This window comes from Copadichromis virginalis, linkage group LG23 (genome assembly GCF_057382275.1).
Source record: "Copadichromis virginalis isolate Kocher_CV1m ecotype Utaka linkage group LG23, C_Virginalis_male_GT1.1, whole genome shotgun sequence".
In the NCBI taxonomy this organism is placed as follows: Eukaryota; Metazoa; Chordata; class Actinopteri; order Cichliformes; family Cichlidae; genus Copadichromis; species Copadichromis virginalis.
In genome coordinates, this window is record NC_140639.1 from 5462820 (window position 1) to 5481935 (window position 19116).

At 37.4% G+C, this 19116-nt stretch overlaps 1 protein-coding gene across 2 annotated transcripts; it reads right to left on the reverse strand.

The window, feature by feature from the left end:
* Positions 1–2324: 2324 nt before the first annotated feature.
* bsg (basigin) lies at positions 2325–17469 on the reverse strand. 2 transcript variants are annotated; one of them, XM_085450024.1, is made up of 9 exons: positions 17240–17469; positions 9469–9819; positions 7670–7838; positions 6828–6916; positions 6006–6145; positions 5453–5726; positions 3788–3812; positions 3584–3660; positions 2325–3449 (listed from the first exon to the last, which is right to left on the reverse strand). In XM_085450024.1, exons 1-8 carry the CDS (start codon positions 17301–17303, stop codon positions 3600–3602), a joined length of 1173 nt encoding a protein of 390 aa, XP_085306150.1. In that variant the 5' UTR covers positions 17304–17469; the 3' UTR covers positions 2325–3449; positions 3584–3599. The 2 variants fall into 2 exon arrangements, with proteins under 2 accessions (XP_085306150.1, XP_085306149.1); XM_085450023.1 differs by lacking the exon at positions 9469–9819 and having other exon boundaries at positions 17240–17466.
* Positions 17470–19116: the final 1647 nt, after the last annotated feature.

Genomic DNA, 19116 nt, shown 5'->3' on the forward strand with positions numbered 1-19116 from the left:
CACTGTACAATCTGGGAACTCTTGTTTAGCACTCGTAATAACACAGACACTAAATCCTCCTTCTCTTGTGCTATTTTGTAGCAGTGTATACACCTGAGACTGTCACCTGTCTGTCTGTCCTGCACTCTCTCTGTTTCTTTCTCTCTGATTGTGGAATAAAAGTATGAACATGTATTTATAAGTTAAACTTATGTTTGAATCCTGCAGCTTATCACACATTTGATTTCCAAGTGCAAGTGTCCAGAGTGAGGACCGACTGCTTTGCACGCCTGATGATCCACCAGGACAAACTCAGCAGTGTGTGAGGAAGAGGAGGAGGAAGAGCCAGCAGTAGCTGACAGATGGAGAGAATAGACAGACTGTTCCCTGTTTGTGAAGGACTGCTAGGAAAGTTTAAAATAACTCATTGTCTGTCCTGAATCAGTCTTATTAGGTAATGTTCAAATAATTTTATCATTCCAGTGTTTTCTGTTACACACTATGAAAGGCAGCAACATGTTTAATATTCAGAAACCTAAAGTATGTATCAGCAGCAGAATGGACCTCAAAATAAATGTTTGTTTCAGTTCTATGAAGCTTTGAGTATTTTGGATTAGTAGAACTGCTGTGTTTGTTGCATCATATTGCTGTAATTGTTTATACATTCTGAGGTAAGTTGATCTATAGTGTTACATCATATTCTATAAGGATGTTATGTGTTTGTATACTTTCTGCTCAGTTTTGCCATTTAGCAGAAGTCAGCCTGTTTAAGGCTCTGATATCTATTCTGTGTGACTTAAAGCAGTTATGACAAGGTCTGATTTTCTCACCCAATAAAGGAATATTTCATATCAGTCTACTCTTCATTTTATCAGAAACAGTTTTCACAGCTCATACATTTTCTTTTTACACATATGTAAGCATTAAGCCAAATGTAATGTCAACATATTAAATGAACATTTTTTGTGTATAATGCATCTATATATACACACTGTCAAAGATACTTGTCTTTGAGTGAAGATTTAAGGTGATAGGCAATATAAATAACTGCAACTTGAATCTTTGACCCAGAGTTCAAGCTCACTGCTATCTATCCATCCACACACATCTAGATATATCTATCATAATCTGACAGTAAATATAATATTGGCTCAACTATTCAAAGTGATGTCATGACAAAAATGATTGACCAAAAAAAAAAAAAAAAAAAAAAAAAAAAAAAAACCCCAAACATTTTTTCTCCTTCATTTATGTCACACAAAGCTGTATGAAACGTTTCTCGCGGTTAGTATCATGGTTCCTAGGCAACCTGAGTAACGCGACGAAGGCTAGACCGTCCCATTTCACAAGCCTCTCACTTCCGCACTTCTCGTACGTAGTATGCGTACTTTAAGCGTGCGGTCTCTTAATTGGCACACAGCCCATGACAAATGATTAAACACAGACACTCATGACAATTGTGTGTGTGTCTGTCTATGCACTACTGTTTTGTTACAAATGCAGCAGGTAGGAGACCCAGTGTGTTTGACTACCCTTAAAAAAATGGAAACGAAAAAAAAGCTGGGAACAGGAATTTGAGGTCAACCATGTGGACAATCTGCTTCATGTATCTGCCATATCTGAGTTCCCCTTTTTGTAAGTTTCAATTTGTTGGTAATTTAAGCACATTCAAACTGACTTTGTACATTTCTGCAAAGTAATAGCATGTTGTTCAGGTTATAACCTGACTTTAAAGTCAGCGTTGAAGGGAATAAGTAAAGCTGAACTAGGGGTCAGTCAATTTTCATTCAACCTAAGTTCTTAAGAAAATACCTTCATTTTATTTTATAACAACAGGAAAACTCAAATCATGATTGAAAAAAAAAAAAAAAAAAAAAAAAAAATCAAGTAACCTCCACACCCAACAGTGAAATGCTGCCCCCTGGTGGGGACAGCTTGGAATTCTGTGAAGAGTAAATGCCTTAAGAACAGGTACTTTGTTTCAGTGAGTGAGCTGGTTTAGAAAGAAACTGATTATTTTTTGTTATAATGGGAAGTTGCTGCCAAAATTGATTATAAAAGTTGACATTTAAATATCAAAATTTGTTTCTTTGTTTTTTGTTCAATGAACCTTACCGTCCAAAATAATCTCAATGTATTTTAGTGTAACCAATTAAGCTATAATGCTGGCTGTTAATTTCATTTACAAACCCCAAAGAATAAAACTTGGATACGACAATAATAAAATACTTAAATACGTTTCCATTAAATTGCAAGACCAAGTATTTTCACTTTAGGATTGCTTTCTATTGTAGCTTACCATTTCTAAACCACTTGAGTAGCTGTAGTTGAGTAACAAGACCAGACAAATTTTAATACCTTTAATTTATATTGTGCAAGTTGTACAGAGATGTTGTTGTTCCATGTAGAAGGAAAGTACAACAATTGACACAATTCTGGTTGACTAGGTCTCTCAAACTGTGCAATTCCGAAATGGTAATATCCAATCACAACACTACTCTTGGTTAAATGGAATATATGGCTTCTGAGTCATCTATACAATGAAGGGGAAGAGACAAGGATCCAACAGTCGCACACAACCAGTTCTGATCACACTGAGCGAATAAAACTAAAACCAATATTTGTCAGCAATTTGCCTGTATAAGTGTGTAGCATTAAAAGTTGCATTTGACAAAAGCAACATCTCTTGCACTTGGTCCTTAAACTTCAACCGTGTATGTGAAGTCGGCAACAAAAGCATCGATGAGAAACGCAATCTAAAATATTTAAATAGGGAAAAGCTTAAAAAAAAAAAAAAAAAAAAAAATTCTATTCAAAACACTAGTTTCTTGTGGTAATAAAGGTAGCACACATTGAATCTTAGCTATTATTTCTGCAGCAACACATTAAAATTTAGTGGTAGGTAACAAAATGCAAAAAAGACAAGAAATGGTGGCTGTTAAGGCAAAGTGTAAAACTCTGCTAAGGGAGGTTTGTGGTGAAGGGACAGAACATGTGAATTCAAATGCCCTTCATTATTTTCTATTCAGAGTGGCAGTGATTCATTAGGATCAAAACAACTGCTCAGATCCTTTAATTGCATCTTGGTTCGATTTATAGATCACCATTTCAGATCGGAGAATATAAAACCAATGACTGAGGTCAGTGCAGGAAGCATCAGCATTAACAGAAAATAACCACAAACTACGCATTCCTCATGTGAACACTAATGATTTTTGCAACAACACACGTGGCTAAAACAGCATTTAAAAACTCATGCAATATTTGCCCCATAGTCTCAAGCAGAAATTTCACACTATGTTCTCTGGCTGCACAATATGGAGAGGGATATAGAAGAAACCAAACCAAGAGGAAATCATATTCTTTTAAACATTAAACACCCAAGCACAAAAAGGTACTTAAAATTGCAAGGTGCACAGTATATTGTGCCACACAGCAGCTGAATCCTGGAGTGTCGTCTGGACATCCATCTATGCAAGGGGGGGGGAAGAAACTTTTATTTTTTGAAAAAAATAAATATATATATCCCATTCCTTACAAATAAATTTGCAGACAGACTAGCCCACAAAATGCATTATTAATTTTAACAATTATATTAACTCACCTCTTTCAGCTTTTAGTTAGTTAGAGTTCCTTTGCCTCACATTCTTGTCTTTGTGGTTTGCATTAGAATTGCTCTTCCTGAAACACATTGAACAAAATGAGCTCCAACAGCAGCGTTTGTGTCAATTTTATTGCTATAGCACATTTAAAAGCAACAAAGTTGACCAAAGTGTTTCACAAGGTAATTAGCAAAGATTTCACTTACAGAGGAGCAGATCCTGAGTCATCATCTGGACAGCAAAACAGGATCAATGACAAATGGAAAAAAAACAAAAACAAAGTTAAAATGTTTTCTCTGATTGGTGTGAGAAACCCACGCCATCCCCAGCCCACAATGATAGTAGCAAACGTTTTAATCGGTAACATGACTGCAATGGTGTTATGATTAAATCCAACTAAACACAAATAGAAGCATGCCCAACTGTTGCATTTCTGACATTTACATAAAACCCATTTAACAATTACAATCATTTGTTCTTAGTCATATCATATAATGTGGCTTTTGGCATGTCGTGTAATAATGTTTAACGTGAACATTTTTTTTTTGCACTGGCTTGATTCCCCCCTTTGTATCACAGAGGCTCATGCAATTCAAGCAAAGGAAGACCAAAGGAAGACTACAGTGCACTGCTGTGGTAACAACAGTAAACACCTTTAAAGTGGCAGAGCTAACACACATCCTTGTATGTCCTCTGGCCATATTCACACCCGAACAGCATGTATTCACAGTATGGCAAAAAGTAGGCTACCTCTGCAGCCAAATGATGAATGACACAAATGGTATATGATATACTGATCTTGAGAAGGTTGCCTATTATGTATCATGCATATAGTACAAGATGCACAAAGCATGCAAACAAATAGTTGAGACCTCTTTTCAACCTACCCAAATTCATGTCAAACCATTAGAGCAGTTTAAGTGTCTCATTTGACTCTTTCATTGGCTCAAACACACGTGTTTAAAAACCAAAACAAAGTGAAAGAAATATTTGAAGCTTGCGCTGTAAGATTAAGGGCCAGTGAAAGAGTGAACAAGTCTTTGAGCGCATTCCTCTTAGAAGTGGTTACTATGAAAGCAGTTCATTCAGACTCCCACTGCCTTTTCCACGCGGTCATCTCAGTTCAACCACTTCAGTCTGACATGCAGTTTTGTTCACTTACCAAAATGCAAAATCAGCAGCGAACAGAGAAGTAAAAATGTAAATAATAAAAAAATAAAATAAAATTTCTAACACAGATTCTTTACACAGTGGTGGCAGCTATTTCCTGATCTTTATTTTCAAAATGAAAAATAATAGTTAAAAAAAAACAAAAAAATAAATAAATAAATAAAAAAAAAAAAAAAATTCAACTACATCCTGCATCTCTCCATAAAAACCAACACGTTGCTTTCATAGTCTCAAAGGGCATTCAATTTTCTGATCTCATTGCTTAGTACACTAGGTCTACAGTTTGAAGTGTTCTGGTTTTAATTGTAGTTAAATGACTTATGAAAAAGAACAAGTCTTTCCTGCAAAAAGAGGAGCTGCAGGTTGACAAACAGCCGGTAGCTGGTATTACACAAAAACCATGGAATAATAAAATGGTATGTAGTTTTTTCTACTAAGAATTCCTAATAATATCAAAATGGCCCAAAAGGTTTTGGAAGTCACCAACTATTGCAGCCAACCGGCAAAGATACTTGTGAGGAGTCACTACATAATGACTTCAGCTTATGCTGATATTTGCAAGGGAACTGTTGAAATCCCAGCATTTTCTTCATTGCTAAAAATCAAAGATGAAGGCAGTGTTGCATCATTGTGCTAATTGCAATTTCAATATGAAATAAATAAGGATGTAATGAGTGGTGTAGGGGACATAGCATACATACCGTCATTGACCTCATCAGGCTTTCTCCTCTTCTCATAGATAAAGATTATCGTGACAAGGATGATGACCTCTGCCACGATGCCAAGAAAGGGCCAGAGAGCAGCCAAGCGACTGCGGACACGCAGGTTGATTTTGTCAGTAGCTACGCCGAGTTCGTTACTTCCAGAGCAAATGTAATGCCCGAGGTCACTGTCGATGTTCAGGTTGTTAATGGTCAGACTGGTCTTGTTGGGGGTATTCTTGATCTCATATTTCTCAGTTCCATTGGTGATACTCTGAGGGTTAGTGAATAACAAAGTGGTTAAAACCCAAAACATAGTTTGCCAGTGAATGACAAACTAAGCTAGAATTATGCACAGTTTAGTGAACTGGAATAAGACCATATCTACAGTGAAACATTAAGACTGCTGATGATAATGAGGTTTTTTTTTTTTTTAATATAATCGTAATGCTCAGGTATGCACTGTGAGAGCTTGTAGAAATTTCAACTTGAGACAATATTAACTAAAGTGTTAGTGAACATTAATATCATTCTGAGTGTGACAGAAACTCACAACTTGGGTTTCCTCGTCGTTCTGCTTGAACCAGAGCCAATCAGTAGGTAGTGGATATCCATGACTCACACAGACCAGCACAACTTTGTCATTTTCATTGCCGTGCTCAGAGTGCTTGTAGGCAGCGACATGGGGAAGTGCTACAGCAAGAAATGGTACATTAATTCAAACTACAATATGACAGTAAACAGTAGATTAAATAACCCCATTTCACATAATTATTATAGGACACCTAAAAACAGAAAGCAATACATCATTTAAAATGCTCTCAGACATATTTAAGTTCTTCAAATAATTCTGTTATGTGGAAACTGATTTTTTCCCCTCACATGCAAGTAACATCCACCCAGTTTGTAGCTCCAACAATATAGATTTTTTTTTTTATAAAAACAATTGAAATAATTGTGTTAATTATGGTGAATATTAGCAAAGCACAATCATCAACAAACATCATCGAAATAGTCAGAAATAACAGGAAACGTGTATTCCCTCCCCAACCTGCAAAGCTCCTCTAGAAGTCAGGGAGGAGAAAAAACAAAACAAAAAAAACCCACCACTACACAGTTAATGTCAATTTCACATTTTCAAGCATTCAGTATGACAGCATGGATTCATGATAAAGACCCTTTGACCATTCACCAGAGCACAACATAACGTAACACCACATGACTCCTGTAACCTAAACCAATAGTTCAAGATATTGCAATGTAGTACAAGTCTATATTTTTAATCTGCAGGGTATTATTTAAAAACTATTTGAAATTGAACAAAAAATGTTAACTTATCTCTGAAAACATCTTTGATATGCAACTCTCTACTTACTTCTGACTTCAATGGTCTGCTTCACTTCTGGATCAGTCAAGAACACGCATTCATACTTTCCACTATTGGCATGAGTGATCTTCTCCAATCTATGGGAAGAAAAAGAATCATTTATTTGAGAATAGTTTAACAAGCTTTGTTTTTTCTTTAAGACATTAGTAGCCAACAAGTGACTTAGGACCACTGCTGAAACCCCTTTAATGATGGCGATTAGTTTTCCACTCTGCCAAGTAGAAAATTCACAATAGATCTCCATTTATGCTCAAGAGCGTGGTAAAACTAAAGCTGCTTATCCACCCAGCAAATATTTCATATTTTCCCCCTTTATTACAATCGACCTTTTGTTTGGTGCTACTATCCTGTACAATCCTGCATTCTATCTCCAATGGGGAATTAAGGTCAAGCAAAGTGAGCACACAGCTTTCACGGCTGCCAAGACTACCAGTAAAGCTGCACGTCTATGCAGTCCATCTCTCTGCTAATCAAGAGCAGTGAAATGCCTGTATGGTGCCCCTAGCTCTGCTGCTAAAGCCAAAGAGAAAGTAGTGAGAGGGGGAGATCGTAGACAAAGACGAGAAAATGAAGGATAGCAAAAGGCATGTATACCAAACATAGCACTTTAAGGCACAGCAATGGTAAATATTTACAAGCCAATTATACTTAGCCAATCATTTTAGTCACTCAGTGTTTCTAATTAGTTAAATATGTCTGGCCCACAAAAGGCTTCTGTTGGAAAAGGTCTCTCGCTTTACCAGCATATGGTAAACAGCATAATATTCTGCAAGACCAGCAGGACAGACCTGCCTACATGGCACATGGATGCTTTTTTTTTTTTTGCTTACTTGTGGGTAGTGTGATGTGTGTTGCCATCCTTTTTGGAGCTTTCAATGATTTTGCCATTAAAAGTCCAGTGGGAGCCCTTACTGGACATGCCGGCATCTGTGAGGTTGCAGCTGAGCACAGCAGAGGTTTGGTTGGTGACTTCAGAAGGTTCAGTGTGGATGTTTGGTGCTTAAATTGAGTAAAGAAAAGAAAAAAAAAAAATTGAACATAACACATTATTTATAAATATACCAAGTAACAAACAGCATTGGCTTCAAATGCATCATTGCCACTGATTGCTTATAAGATACAGTTACAATTTACATTTAGATCTTGACACTCAACAGCTGTCTTTAAAAGAAAAAAAAAATTCTATTTGACACGATGACATCACAGGGAGGGAAAAATGATAGAAAACCTCTTCAAAAGAAAGAAAAAAAATTATACACATCCTGTGAAAAATTCCCTGTGGTTCTGTTGGATTATTCTAACGAGTCAAATAACTCCACATCTCAATTTAGAGGCTACAACATAAAAATGTTGTAGAAATTCCATGTATATGACAATCCTATGCGCTCATTCACCAATGAGCAAGGAGTGGGAAAAAAAAAAAAAAAAGAATATATAAATAAAAAAAATTAAAAAAAACTTTAAAATTAAATGTAGAGGCAAACTATCCAACTTGCCTACTAGCCTCAATGTTGTCAGGTACACATTTATGTGTCAGCTTTGCTAAGACAATTGTTGAGTGTTGATTGGTCAAAGAAAAATCCAATGATTTCCAACTAAGCTTTAACATGTTCAAACTACTTTACAAGTTTAAAGATTAATAAGATGGGAGAAATAAAACAAAACATGATGACAAATAAACCATGAAAACAATGTGACACACGCACAAGTTCTATACAGGTGCACAGAACTTTCTGAAAAAGGTGGAGAGCTCCCCTCGTGGGAGGGAGAATGGGAATTACACTGGAAAGGTAATGAGCTACAGAAAGGTCATGGGGAAAAATTATTTAATTCATGCAGAAGAAGCAACAGCAATAAAAACTGTAAGTTTAACAGCCAATTGTGATAATGGTGAACTAAAGATGTTTAAAATGAAGCTCCAATTGGATAAAGCAACATTACTCCAAGTTCACAAAAAAGAAAATAAATAATTAATACTGGGCCACAAGGCAGAAAGATGCCCCATGGCTGAGAATCCATTTTTACAGTTAGTTGCCATCTTCTGTACCTACTGTTCAGTAGGCTATAAGCCACAGGGATGGTCTACAAGCATGAACAATAGGGGCATTGCCAGTGTTAGTACCAATTAAGGAAAATGCAAGCAAATTAAATTTCTAACAAGAAGCAAAGCTAATCTGACGCCCCTTTTTTGGTTTTATGACTAAATAGTTAAACCGATCAAATATTACTTTGTTCATGTACAATAATAATCCTGAAGGAGCCATTTGCATATTTCCAACCTTATGACCAGTATTATATACAAGAAAACCTACCATAATACTACCCAAGCCTTAAATCGAGAGGGGAAAAAAGGCATCAGATTGAACATATGTACTGTGTCAGATAATACAGGGTTAGGGAGCTATGGATGTCATAAGACGAGGTTCATTTTCTACTAGGGAACAACCTTGGACCTTCTCAGGAAAGGAGGAGGAGTGTGTTTACTGGGTGAAGCAGGATGGAAAGTTCTGGTCCGGGAAACACGGCAGAGGTATGTAACAGGAGATTAATGTCCGGGACTTAACTAATGAGGAGGTAACAGTCATCTACTTTGACTGGGGGGTCTCCTCAGGTTCACTCTGCCACTCACTTTCAATCACAATAACGTTTGCCTGCGAGCGGATCCACTTGATTTTTGGCGTCTTCTTCAGTTCATTGCGGTCAGGGTCGTTGGAAGCACGGCACTCATATGTGCCAGAGTCTTCAAGGGTCAGGCTAGTGAGGTGTATGGTGCTAGTGGCATGTGCTATATATGTGGCATTTATTTTCACACGGTCGTTCCGTGCCCCATCAAACAGCTGAGTAAAAGTCTCATTTGGCTCCTCGCCCTCTACAAACCACCACTGCACCTCAGGAATAGGGTTCCCTACAACCTCGCAATGCAGCTCTCCACTGTCATTGGTTAGCTTCATCTGAGACAAAGGGGACTTGATAAAACCCGCTGAGCACAGTTTTAAAGTAAGCCCAGCAAACAAATTGAACATTTTTGAATGTGATGGGGTTAAAGCAAACCAAATGATTTAATGAATTGATGGTAGAGTGCAATGGTGAAAAAGCAACAAAGCAGGAAAGAGAAAGAAAAACAGTTAATACACAAATGAAATAAAAACATGAAAGTAAGCACACACACTCAGAAGAGAAAAAAAAAATAAAACAGATCAGAGCATCATGTTCACCCAATTTCTGTAGAAATGTTTGTAATCATTTTGTCCTCTTATTAATGCTGGGTAGATTAATGAAAACATTGATATCCAATATAAGGTCTGTAGGTTCTGACTAGCTTGTATTGACTGGGCTGGCTCTAGGGGAAATAGAGTATAACACTCCCTTAAGCTAATCAAGTTTTAGATAACTGTTACACTTAATCTTGTGTCCATCTAGAGATTTAACCCTCTGGGGTGCCCAGACGCACTGGCGTGTCCAAAACACATGACCGATTTAAGATGAGGAACAAGCAACAAGATGCAGCCACTCCGAGTCTCCATTTAAACTATATACAAGTTGTTAAGTTGTCTTGATAGGCTACATAAAGTGAAAGAGCAGTATAAAAAGCTAGTTTTGAGACGTGAAAGATGTGTGACATTTGGTGTGTTTGCAGTATATAGTTATTGTGTAGTTTATTCGTTTGTTTTGTTTTCTGTCTCAAAACAAAGAGGACACTAGTGAATGCCAAAGTTGTTGCCAAAGAGCCCCATAAAGGCAGATTTCAATGCAAATCTGTCTCCAGGTAGAAAACAGGATGAATGAAACACCTTCTGTTGTCAAGCTGGCAGGTTTTTGGCCTGTGATGTGTTCCTGTGCTTGTGGTGGACAAAAAAAATATCTTGTGGGGGTATCACATAGGGCTGGGCCATATCATACCGTTCACGGTAATACTGGTATAATGTCGGGCAACGATAAGAAAATGAAATATTGCGATAGAATATGGGTAAAACGTGCATGCGCAGTGCCTTTGTTTTCATACGCACATGGCGGCGACAGAATGAAAAGGGCGAAAGCAGATTGTTGAATGAAACAGATGAACCAGAACTGGTTTGTAAAAATGCTGCAACTTCAGTGGTGTGGAACTGGTTTAGCTTTCGTCCATCAGATACACAACAAAACACTATTTTTGGTAGAGCATGCTAGCGGGCCATCATTATTACAGTGTTTTTTGGAAAATACGGCACACTTGAAATCAATCCTCTGAATTTTCTGAAAATCAGTGCTCCTTATAATCCCATGTGCTTTATGTATGAACTCTGGTTGTGTTTACTGACCCCGAAACGATTTTATGTGGTACACGGCGCTCAAAAATCTGTCAAATGTTTTAGTACGACTTTGCTAAGCTACGAACCTGCACCGCTTGATGGATTGTCGGAGCGTTGCGGCTATCGTAGGCCGGAGCCTCGCAGAGTGATACGTACTGTGCTTCAGCATAGTATTACAGTATTCTGTGTGTATAACCTCTTTTTACGTTTTTTGGATATTATACATGGTTATGCTGAGGATATGTCGGCCAATTTCTACTGGCAATGCCTTTTGGTTAAACTGTCAGCGAGGAATTTGCACTGTTAACTTTTTATATAACTTTAATGCACATAAAAAAAACAAAAAAAAACAAAAAAAAACAGCTGATCAAATATGTTTATTTTTTTTGCACGAATAAAGTTGTGGAGTTGCAAAGTATTTTGTCTAGTGTCAATTATATAGTTATCGTAAATTTTCAAATGTATATCATGATAAAGGGCAGCACGGTGGCACGGTGGTTAGCACTGTTGCCGCACAGCAAGAAGGTCCTGAGTTCAATTCCAACATCAGGCCGGGGTCTTTCTGTGTGGAGTTTGCATGTTCTCCCCGTGTTTGCGTGGGTTCCCTCCGGGTACTCCGGCTTCCTCCCACCGTCCAAAGACATGCAGCTTGAGGGGATAGGTTAATTGGAAAATCCAAATTGCCATTGTGTGAATGGTGTGAATGTGCGAGTGAATGTGAGTGCGAATGGTTGTCTGTCCCTGTGTGTTGGCCCTGCGACAGACTGGCGACCTGTCCAGGGTGTACCCCGCCTCTCGCCCTATGACAGCTGGGATAGGCTCCAGCGCCCCCCGCGACCCTGAAAAGGATAAGCGGAAGCGAATGGATGGATGGATCAGGATAAATTATTTTTGGTCATATCGCCCTGCTCTAGTATCACAGATAATTTGTGTGGCATCTTATTATGACGCCTAATTGTTCTGCAATTTAAATTTCTGTAACAGTTTTAAATGGTTGTACACACAGAAAAAAAAAAAAAAAAAAGTCTTTAAAATTTGTTATACATTTTGCATTAAAAGTAAAAATAAATAAAATTTCCTACTTTGTGGTTTTTAGATCAAGTAAAGTAATGTTAACCAAGGCAAGATAAATAGTTTTTAAATGTGAAATATAAAGGTAAAATAAAAATAGTCAAAAACAGCCAATTACACCCTGGGCCCCAGTGGGTTATTAACCAATTTGAGTAACTTTGTATGTATTCACACAGGCTCTGTGTCGAGCATGAGCAAAGTCCAGTTTGATTAGTGTAACCCCTGCCATTGTACTTATGGGGTGGCTGTAGCTCAGGTGGCAGAGCAGGTCAGCCACTAATCAGAAGGTCGGTGGTTCGATCCCAGGCTGCCTCCTGGCTGCATGCCAAATATCCTTGGGCAAGATATTAACCCCATGTTTGCCTACTGGTGGTGGTCAGAGGGCCCGGTGACGCCAGTGTCCGGCAGCCTCGCCTCTGTCAGTGAGCCCCAGGGCAGCTGTGGCTACAGTGTAGCTTGCCATCGCCAGTGTGTGAATGGGTGAATGACTGAATGTAGTGTGAAGCGCTTTGGGGTCCTTAGGGACTAGAAAAGCGCTATACAAATGCAGGCCATTTACCATTTACAGCATGATTGCTAACCATTAATGCTTCCTTCAGCTACATTTAAGGAAAATTATTTAATTAAAAAGAAAAATCTCTGATAATGCTTTGAGGGACACTGTGTCACCGCTCTCAAAAACATCTAATTAAGCTACAAAAAGCATAAAATTATGACCCCCACTGTGCTATGGAAGAATGCTTTTCCCAAGTATGTGATCTCTCAGTCAGACTGCCAAGAATGGCTGACAAAGGTAGGTGCAGACAACCGTTAATGATCCTTCAATCCTTCAGGCCAAAGGCTGTGTTTTCATCATTCTGGTGGAAGCTGAAATTAACTGTGACCATGTTTAGGCTTTTGAAATGGGGGTCAAACTGCACCATTGCAAAGGAAAAACTTTTGAAAAGTTTTGAAATGTGATTTTTTTTTAAGCCATATCTCCAAGATCTAATTAAAAGGCAAATAGGGATGACCAAGCTGATGTAAAGCCAAGCCACAGCCAAACAAATTTTCTGTCAATTTTTTTTTTTTTTTTTTTAATTATTGTCTGGACTCTAAGACTGCCGAAATGTGTTGAAATAAAATTTGAGTCCTTTTTGTATTTTCCATTTGTTTTTGATCAATCTAATTTATAGGATTCATTGCTCTGTTAATATCAAGTGTAGTCTTTGTAATCCAGTTGTACACTGGATTACATAGACTAAATGCCAGCATTAAGTATTAGCAGTTACACAATACCTTGGAACGTTTCGTCTTTAAAAAACAAAAAACAAAGCTTTCCCAGGTCATCCCTAAAGGTAGGTGGGAAAAAAAAAAAAAAAAAAACCACAAAAGAAGCATGCAGAAGCTTTTGATGAAATTAACACAATTTACAATGAATGAAAGAACATGAAAAAAAAAAAAAAAGCAGATGAGGTTGAATGAAAATGTTTTTGAATGAATGAAAAAACTAAATTGTGGGCATATAACCCATCTGCTGCACAAGGTTCAAACAACAGTTCAAATGGGTGCTTCTGCCAGGCTGGTCAGTACCAAAGTATTGATAAGCAGATGGACATGTGGTGTTACTATTCATACTCGAGTGCAATTAAAGCACTCCAACACAGGAATTTGAAAATATCAACTACATGACCCCTGCCGGTGTCATAAACACATTTGTCACAGAAATGTTCATATAACACTGCACATACCACATGTTAAATCAGTTTGCCGAGTTTGGCTAATGTTAACAGCGCTCAGAGCCTGCTGTTCTTGCAGGTTAGTGTCCACCAGCCTGTACAGAATGTGGTTATGCATTGCCCTGGTTGAAGTTATGTGTCAGTTTATGCCCAACCAACTTGTATGAAACTGCTCATCTCAACTTTAGAAGTACTAATTAACTGCATGGGTTTGCATAGCCGCTGACCTACTTAATGGTGTCAAGAGCTGCTGGATCTTATACATGTTTAACTTTCGTTGTACATTAATGAAATACAGATTTTTTTTTTTTCCCAAACAGGTATATTTCAAGTGTCCACTGCCAAGAGTGGCAGAGTTTAGCCACCTGCAAAAAGTGCTATGTCTAAAGGGGTGTCCCTGGACTCTAAATGTGATCATTACCCAGACACCACTTGGATGCAGTTAGGCTTACATTCTCTTCAACTAAAACTACAAAATTTCCAATTTAACAATAGATATAGACCAGACAGAAGAAGAACATCTGTGACGCTGTAACAAGAGCTGCAGTTTCCTAGTTTAGAATGGCTTCTCCATGATTACCAAAGGTCACCTTAAAAGCACATGCTTTTTAAAAGTTCAAAATTAAATATAGTTTAGGCCTCAACCTCAGAGTGACAACATGAATGTTAATCCAATTCACTACAAATAGCCCTCTGCACTAATAACATGAGAATCAGTCTGACGTGCTACATTTCTGTGTACTCAAAAAAAAAAAAAAAAAAAAAGTACATGTGGAGGATTATTTGACAATAAGCTAAAACCTGTTAGGCTATTTTCAATAGCCACATAAATATATTGACGCTTTTACATTGAACTGTTCATCCCAATTTATGTTTTTTTAGTCACGTGACCATCATGGAGACCTTGAGGCCACAACATTATTCCAGCATGTGATCACTTAACACTCCATAGTACTGCACCTCAGGTTAATATTCCATCTGTTTGAAGAAAAGAGAGCTCAGAACATATTACAAAAAAAAGAAGAAAAAAAAAAACTCTTTACAATCTAAAGAAAGCTCTCACCCAAGTATTGCAACAACTAAAAATAACAGTCCTCCCAGTAGTCTATCCCAGTTTGGTGATACTTATGTGAAGAATCCCCTTCCATACATCAGAATGAAAGCAAACAAAGAGTCAATGGATCATTAGTTGCAGGATCAAAACAGCTTTACCGAGTACTTGTGAAAAGTCAGTAATATATTGATAGATGGGGACTAATGCAAAAAGCCACTAAACACACAGAAATGTTGTCATACTCTACATTTTGCTAGTAGTCGTTAACAAAACGAGTTGCTAGTCCCAACTGAATAGCTATTCGACCTATTAACTGGCTTAGAATAGGGAGACCCAGCCTTGCTTTGTACTTTACTTGGAGGTTTGATGTAATAACTATGTATAGAAGGTGGTGGTTCTAGTAACATCTTTTTAATATTAATATTATTATTATTATTATCATCAATAATTTAAAAATAAAAATGGGCACAAAACTGTTAAATGGCTACAATGAATACACAGGTGATTTAAAGTCTTTGTTTAAGCATGTATTAAAGAAAAAAAAATTGTTTGGAAATAATTTCAATACAAATAGCCCTCTGTAGCATATGCCTACATAAATAGGTCTCACTCCCACCCACCACCCAGATTTTGGACTATGGATCTAGAGGGCACTAATCAAATAGAACACTTTGTCCTCTTTAATAATTTGGCTACAGGAGACCCATAAAGGATGAACGTGAACACTCAAATGGATAGGAGAGAAAAAAAATCTGCCACCTTCAGCACTAATGCTTAGACGCTTTTATCATTAAAGCATAATTTTACTGAGAGCAAGTTAAGCAGACTCAAAATGGTGGCCAATAACAAAATGGGTGTGTTTTGAACACCATTCACAAAATTACTTGAACTGAATACTGAACAACTGATGTGTTAAAATTGCTTTTTTAATGCTTGCTTGCTCCCCTTCTCACTCACACAAAAACAACAGTCTTATCTACCCGTCTACTCTGTAGCCTACTTTTCATGCCAAAGTTAAACTAACAACTAACAAGGAGGTGAAACTCATGGGAGGTCTAGTGTTACTCGTGATCTGCTCCAGAACTGTTTTTTCCAAAGCAGAAAACAATGAAAGGCATGAGGGCTTCTGGCTCTGGCTTAAGTGCATGTACACATAACAACCAAACATACTGTGCACCGGTACAAGCTCCACAAAATTTAAGGTTCCAGTGGTTTTATCCTCTACTGGTAATCAAATTACTAACATTTTACAAGGTCTCAGTACACGGAGTTCCTCATTTCTCTGGATTGCCTTTGTGATGAAATTCTGAGCGGAAAATTAGTCATCTCTACTAAGTAGAGCTGATCAAATTTGTGTGAGCCAAAATTCAACATTTAAGATAGTTCATTAAAGAAATTTCAAGACCAGAGTTGTTCAGTCTTCCAAAGAGCCTCACCTAAAATTACCAGCTCATAATGACAATGCTACACATCGAATAAATACAGTCTTGTGACGCCTCCAATACTGGAGACTGTCTGGATCAACCGGCTGATCGTCTACATTTAGTATGAACATGCTATCGGTATTCAAGCTGAGCAGTTTTGATGTTGTAAGCCATGGCCGATCATTAAGGGACACACAGAAAGGGCAATTTTAGTCTTCAGTAGATTGAGAAAACAGAGTCCTGTGTTCGTTAAAAAAAACCCACAAGATAACGAACAGTACGAACTGTTAGCAAATGTTTAGAACATTACGCAACTGCCAGTTACATTTGAGCAACGTAAAAGATTAGAAGCAACTTGAAACAAGCTTATTTTCCACCATTTGTTGTAAATTAACATGTCCCACGTGACCTCACATTTACTATTAGCTAACGTTTGGAAAATCTTAAAATAACATCACCCAGAAATTGTTCGACACAAGGAGCGTTCTAAATGAACAAGAAAGAACGAGGCGACGGAGATTTGTAATACTAGCGATATATACCATGTGTCACGAAGCGGTTGGAAGGGTTTTTATGTATCGCACAGAAGCAAATCGGCTAGCTAGCAACAATGCTACGCCTATGTTTTCGACATCATGTTTCTAACCGTTTAAGGACAGCTTTTAGGTTTTTATATAGAACGGTATTCAACATCGAGAATGAAAAATAAAATACCAAATGCGACAAACATTACTTTTACAAAGCAGGGACACTGAAATCTAAACAAATAAATTAATAACGATAATATTCGCAGTCAATGCAAAGTCTACATCTTCGAACAACATGGCTGACACAGAATTCTTACCTGTGGAGGCATCGGCTCGCCAACAGCTCAACAGAAGGGCAGTGACAGCCCACAATAACTTCATTGTTGATAATAAATATTTACTAGGTCGTCGAATAACCTCAACGTTAACCGCGTTTAGCTGAATGTTCTCTCCGCTGATTGTACGGACTGAATGCCCGGAGCTGAGCCGATGCGGTTGTCCTCCAGTTTTCACCTCACGCACACGCCCTGATCAGCACGTACACCGTGACGTTTTTAGAGGCGTGGCTACTTTTTTGTATAATTCATGCAACCCAAAGTAAAACCTTGTTCCATTTTTATATTCCATTTAATAAAATTCTATTTTTGTTTTAGCATCACAATATCTTAATACATTTGAAGTTTAGCTCAAAGCTAATCACGCCACCATTCTGAATCGCAGTCTGAAACGGAAACTCATCTAGATTAGACGTTCAAAGTATGTCAGTGTTTTTAAGGAGATGTTTACATAAATTAAATGTAAGGAAAGGAATCAATAGCAGAAAATAGAAAAGAAGTATGAATAGAACTGCGGTGCCTATGAGGCAATTTAAAGCAAAAGCAGGAAATAAAAAAACACAGAGGAAAGGACATTAGAAGAAGAATAAAAAATTTCAACTAGTTTTGTTTGGGAAAACACATCCAACCTAAACGTAGGCTGTTCTTCACAGGTAAATGGCTAGAGTAAAAACAAATGGAGTTTTGGAATGAATATTAAATAATATTTAAATAAGATAATCCATCCATCCATTCGCTTCTGCTTATCCTTTTCAGGGTCGTGGGGGTTAAATAAGATAATTCTTCTGGAAATATAAAAAAATACTCCAACATGAAATATTTAAATATTTTCATTTTATTCAGGTTTCTGTTATTAAAAGATTTGCAAAACCTGCAGCTCTAGAAAAATAAAGCCAATACATATTCACATTATGTATTTTTTAAAAATCATAAGTCTAGACTCTCCATAGTACTGCACCTCAGGTTAATATTCCATCTGTTTGAAGAAAAGAGAGCTCAGAACATATTACAAAAAAAGAAGAAAAAAAAACCTCTTTACAATCTAAAGAAAGCTCTCACCCAAGTATTGCAACAACTAAAAATAACAGTCCTCCCAGTAGTCTATCCCAGTTTGGTGATACTTATGTGAAGAATCCCCTTCCATACATCAGAATGAAAGCAAACAAAGAGTCAATGGATCATTAGTTGCAGGATCAAAACAGCTTTACCGAGTACTTGTGAAAAGTCAGTAATATATTGATAGATGGGGACTAATGCAAAAAGCCACTAAACACACAGAAATGTTGTCATACTCTACATTTTGCTAGTAGTCGTTAACAAAACGAGTTGCTAGTCCCAACTGAATAGCTATTCGACCTATTAACTGGCTTAGAATAGGGAGACCCAGCCTTGCTTTGTACTTTACTTGGAGGTTTGATGTAATAACTATGTATAGAAGGTGGTGGTTCTAGTAACATCTTTTTAATATTAATATTATTATTATTATTATCATCAATAATTTAAAAATAAAAATGGGCACAAAACTGTTAAACGGCTACAATGAATACACAGGTGATTTAAAGTCTTTGTTTAAGCATGTATTAAAGAAAAAAAAATTGTTTGGAAATAATTTCAATACAAATAGCCCTCTGTAGCATATGCCTACATAAATAGGTCTCACTCCCACCCACCACCCAGATTTTGGACTATGGATCTAGAGGGCACTAATCAAATAGAACACTTTGTCCTCTTTAATAATTTGGCTACAGGAGACCCATAAAGGATGAACGTGAACACTCAAATGGATAGGAGGTAGGGCTGAACGATATATCGCATTTGCGATAATATCGCGACATGATCAAGTGCAATTTTCTAACCGC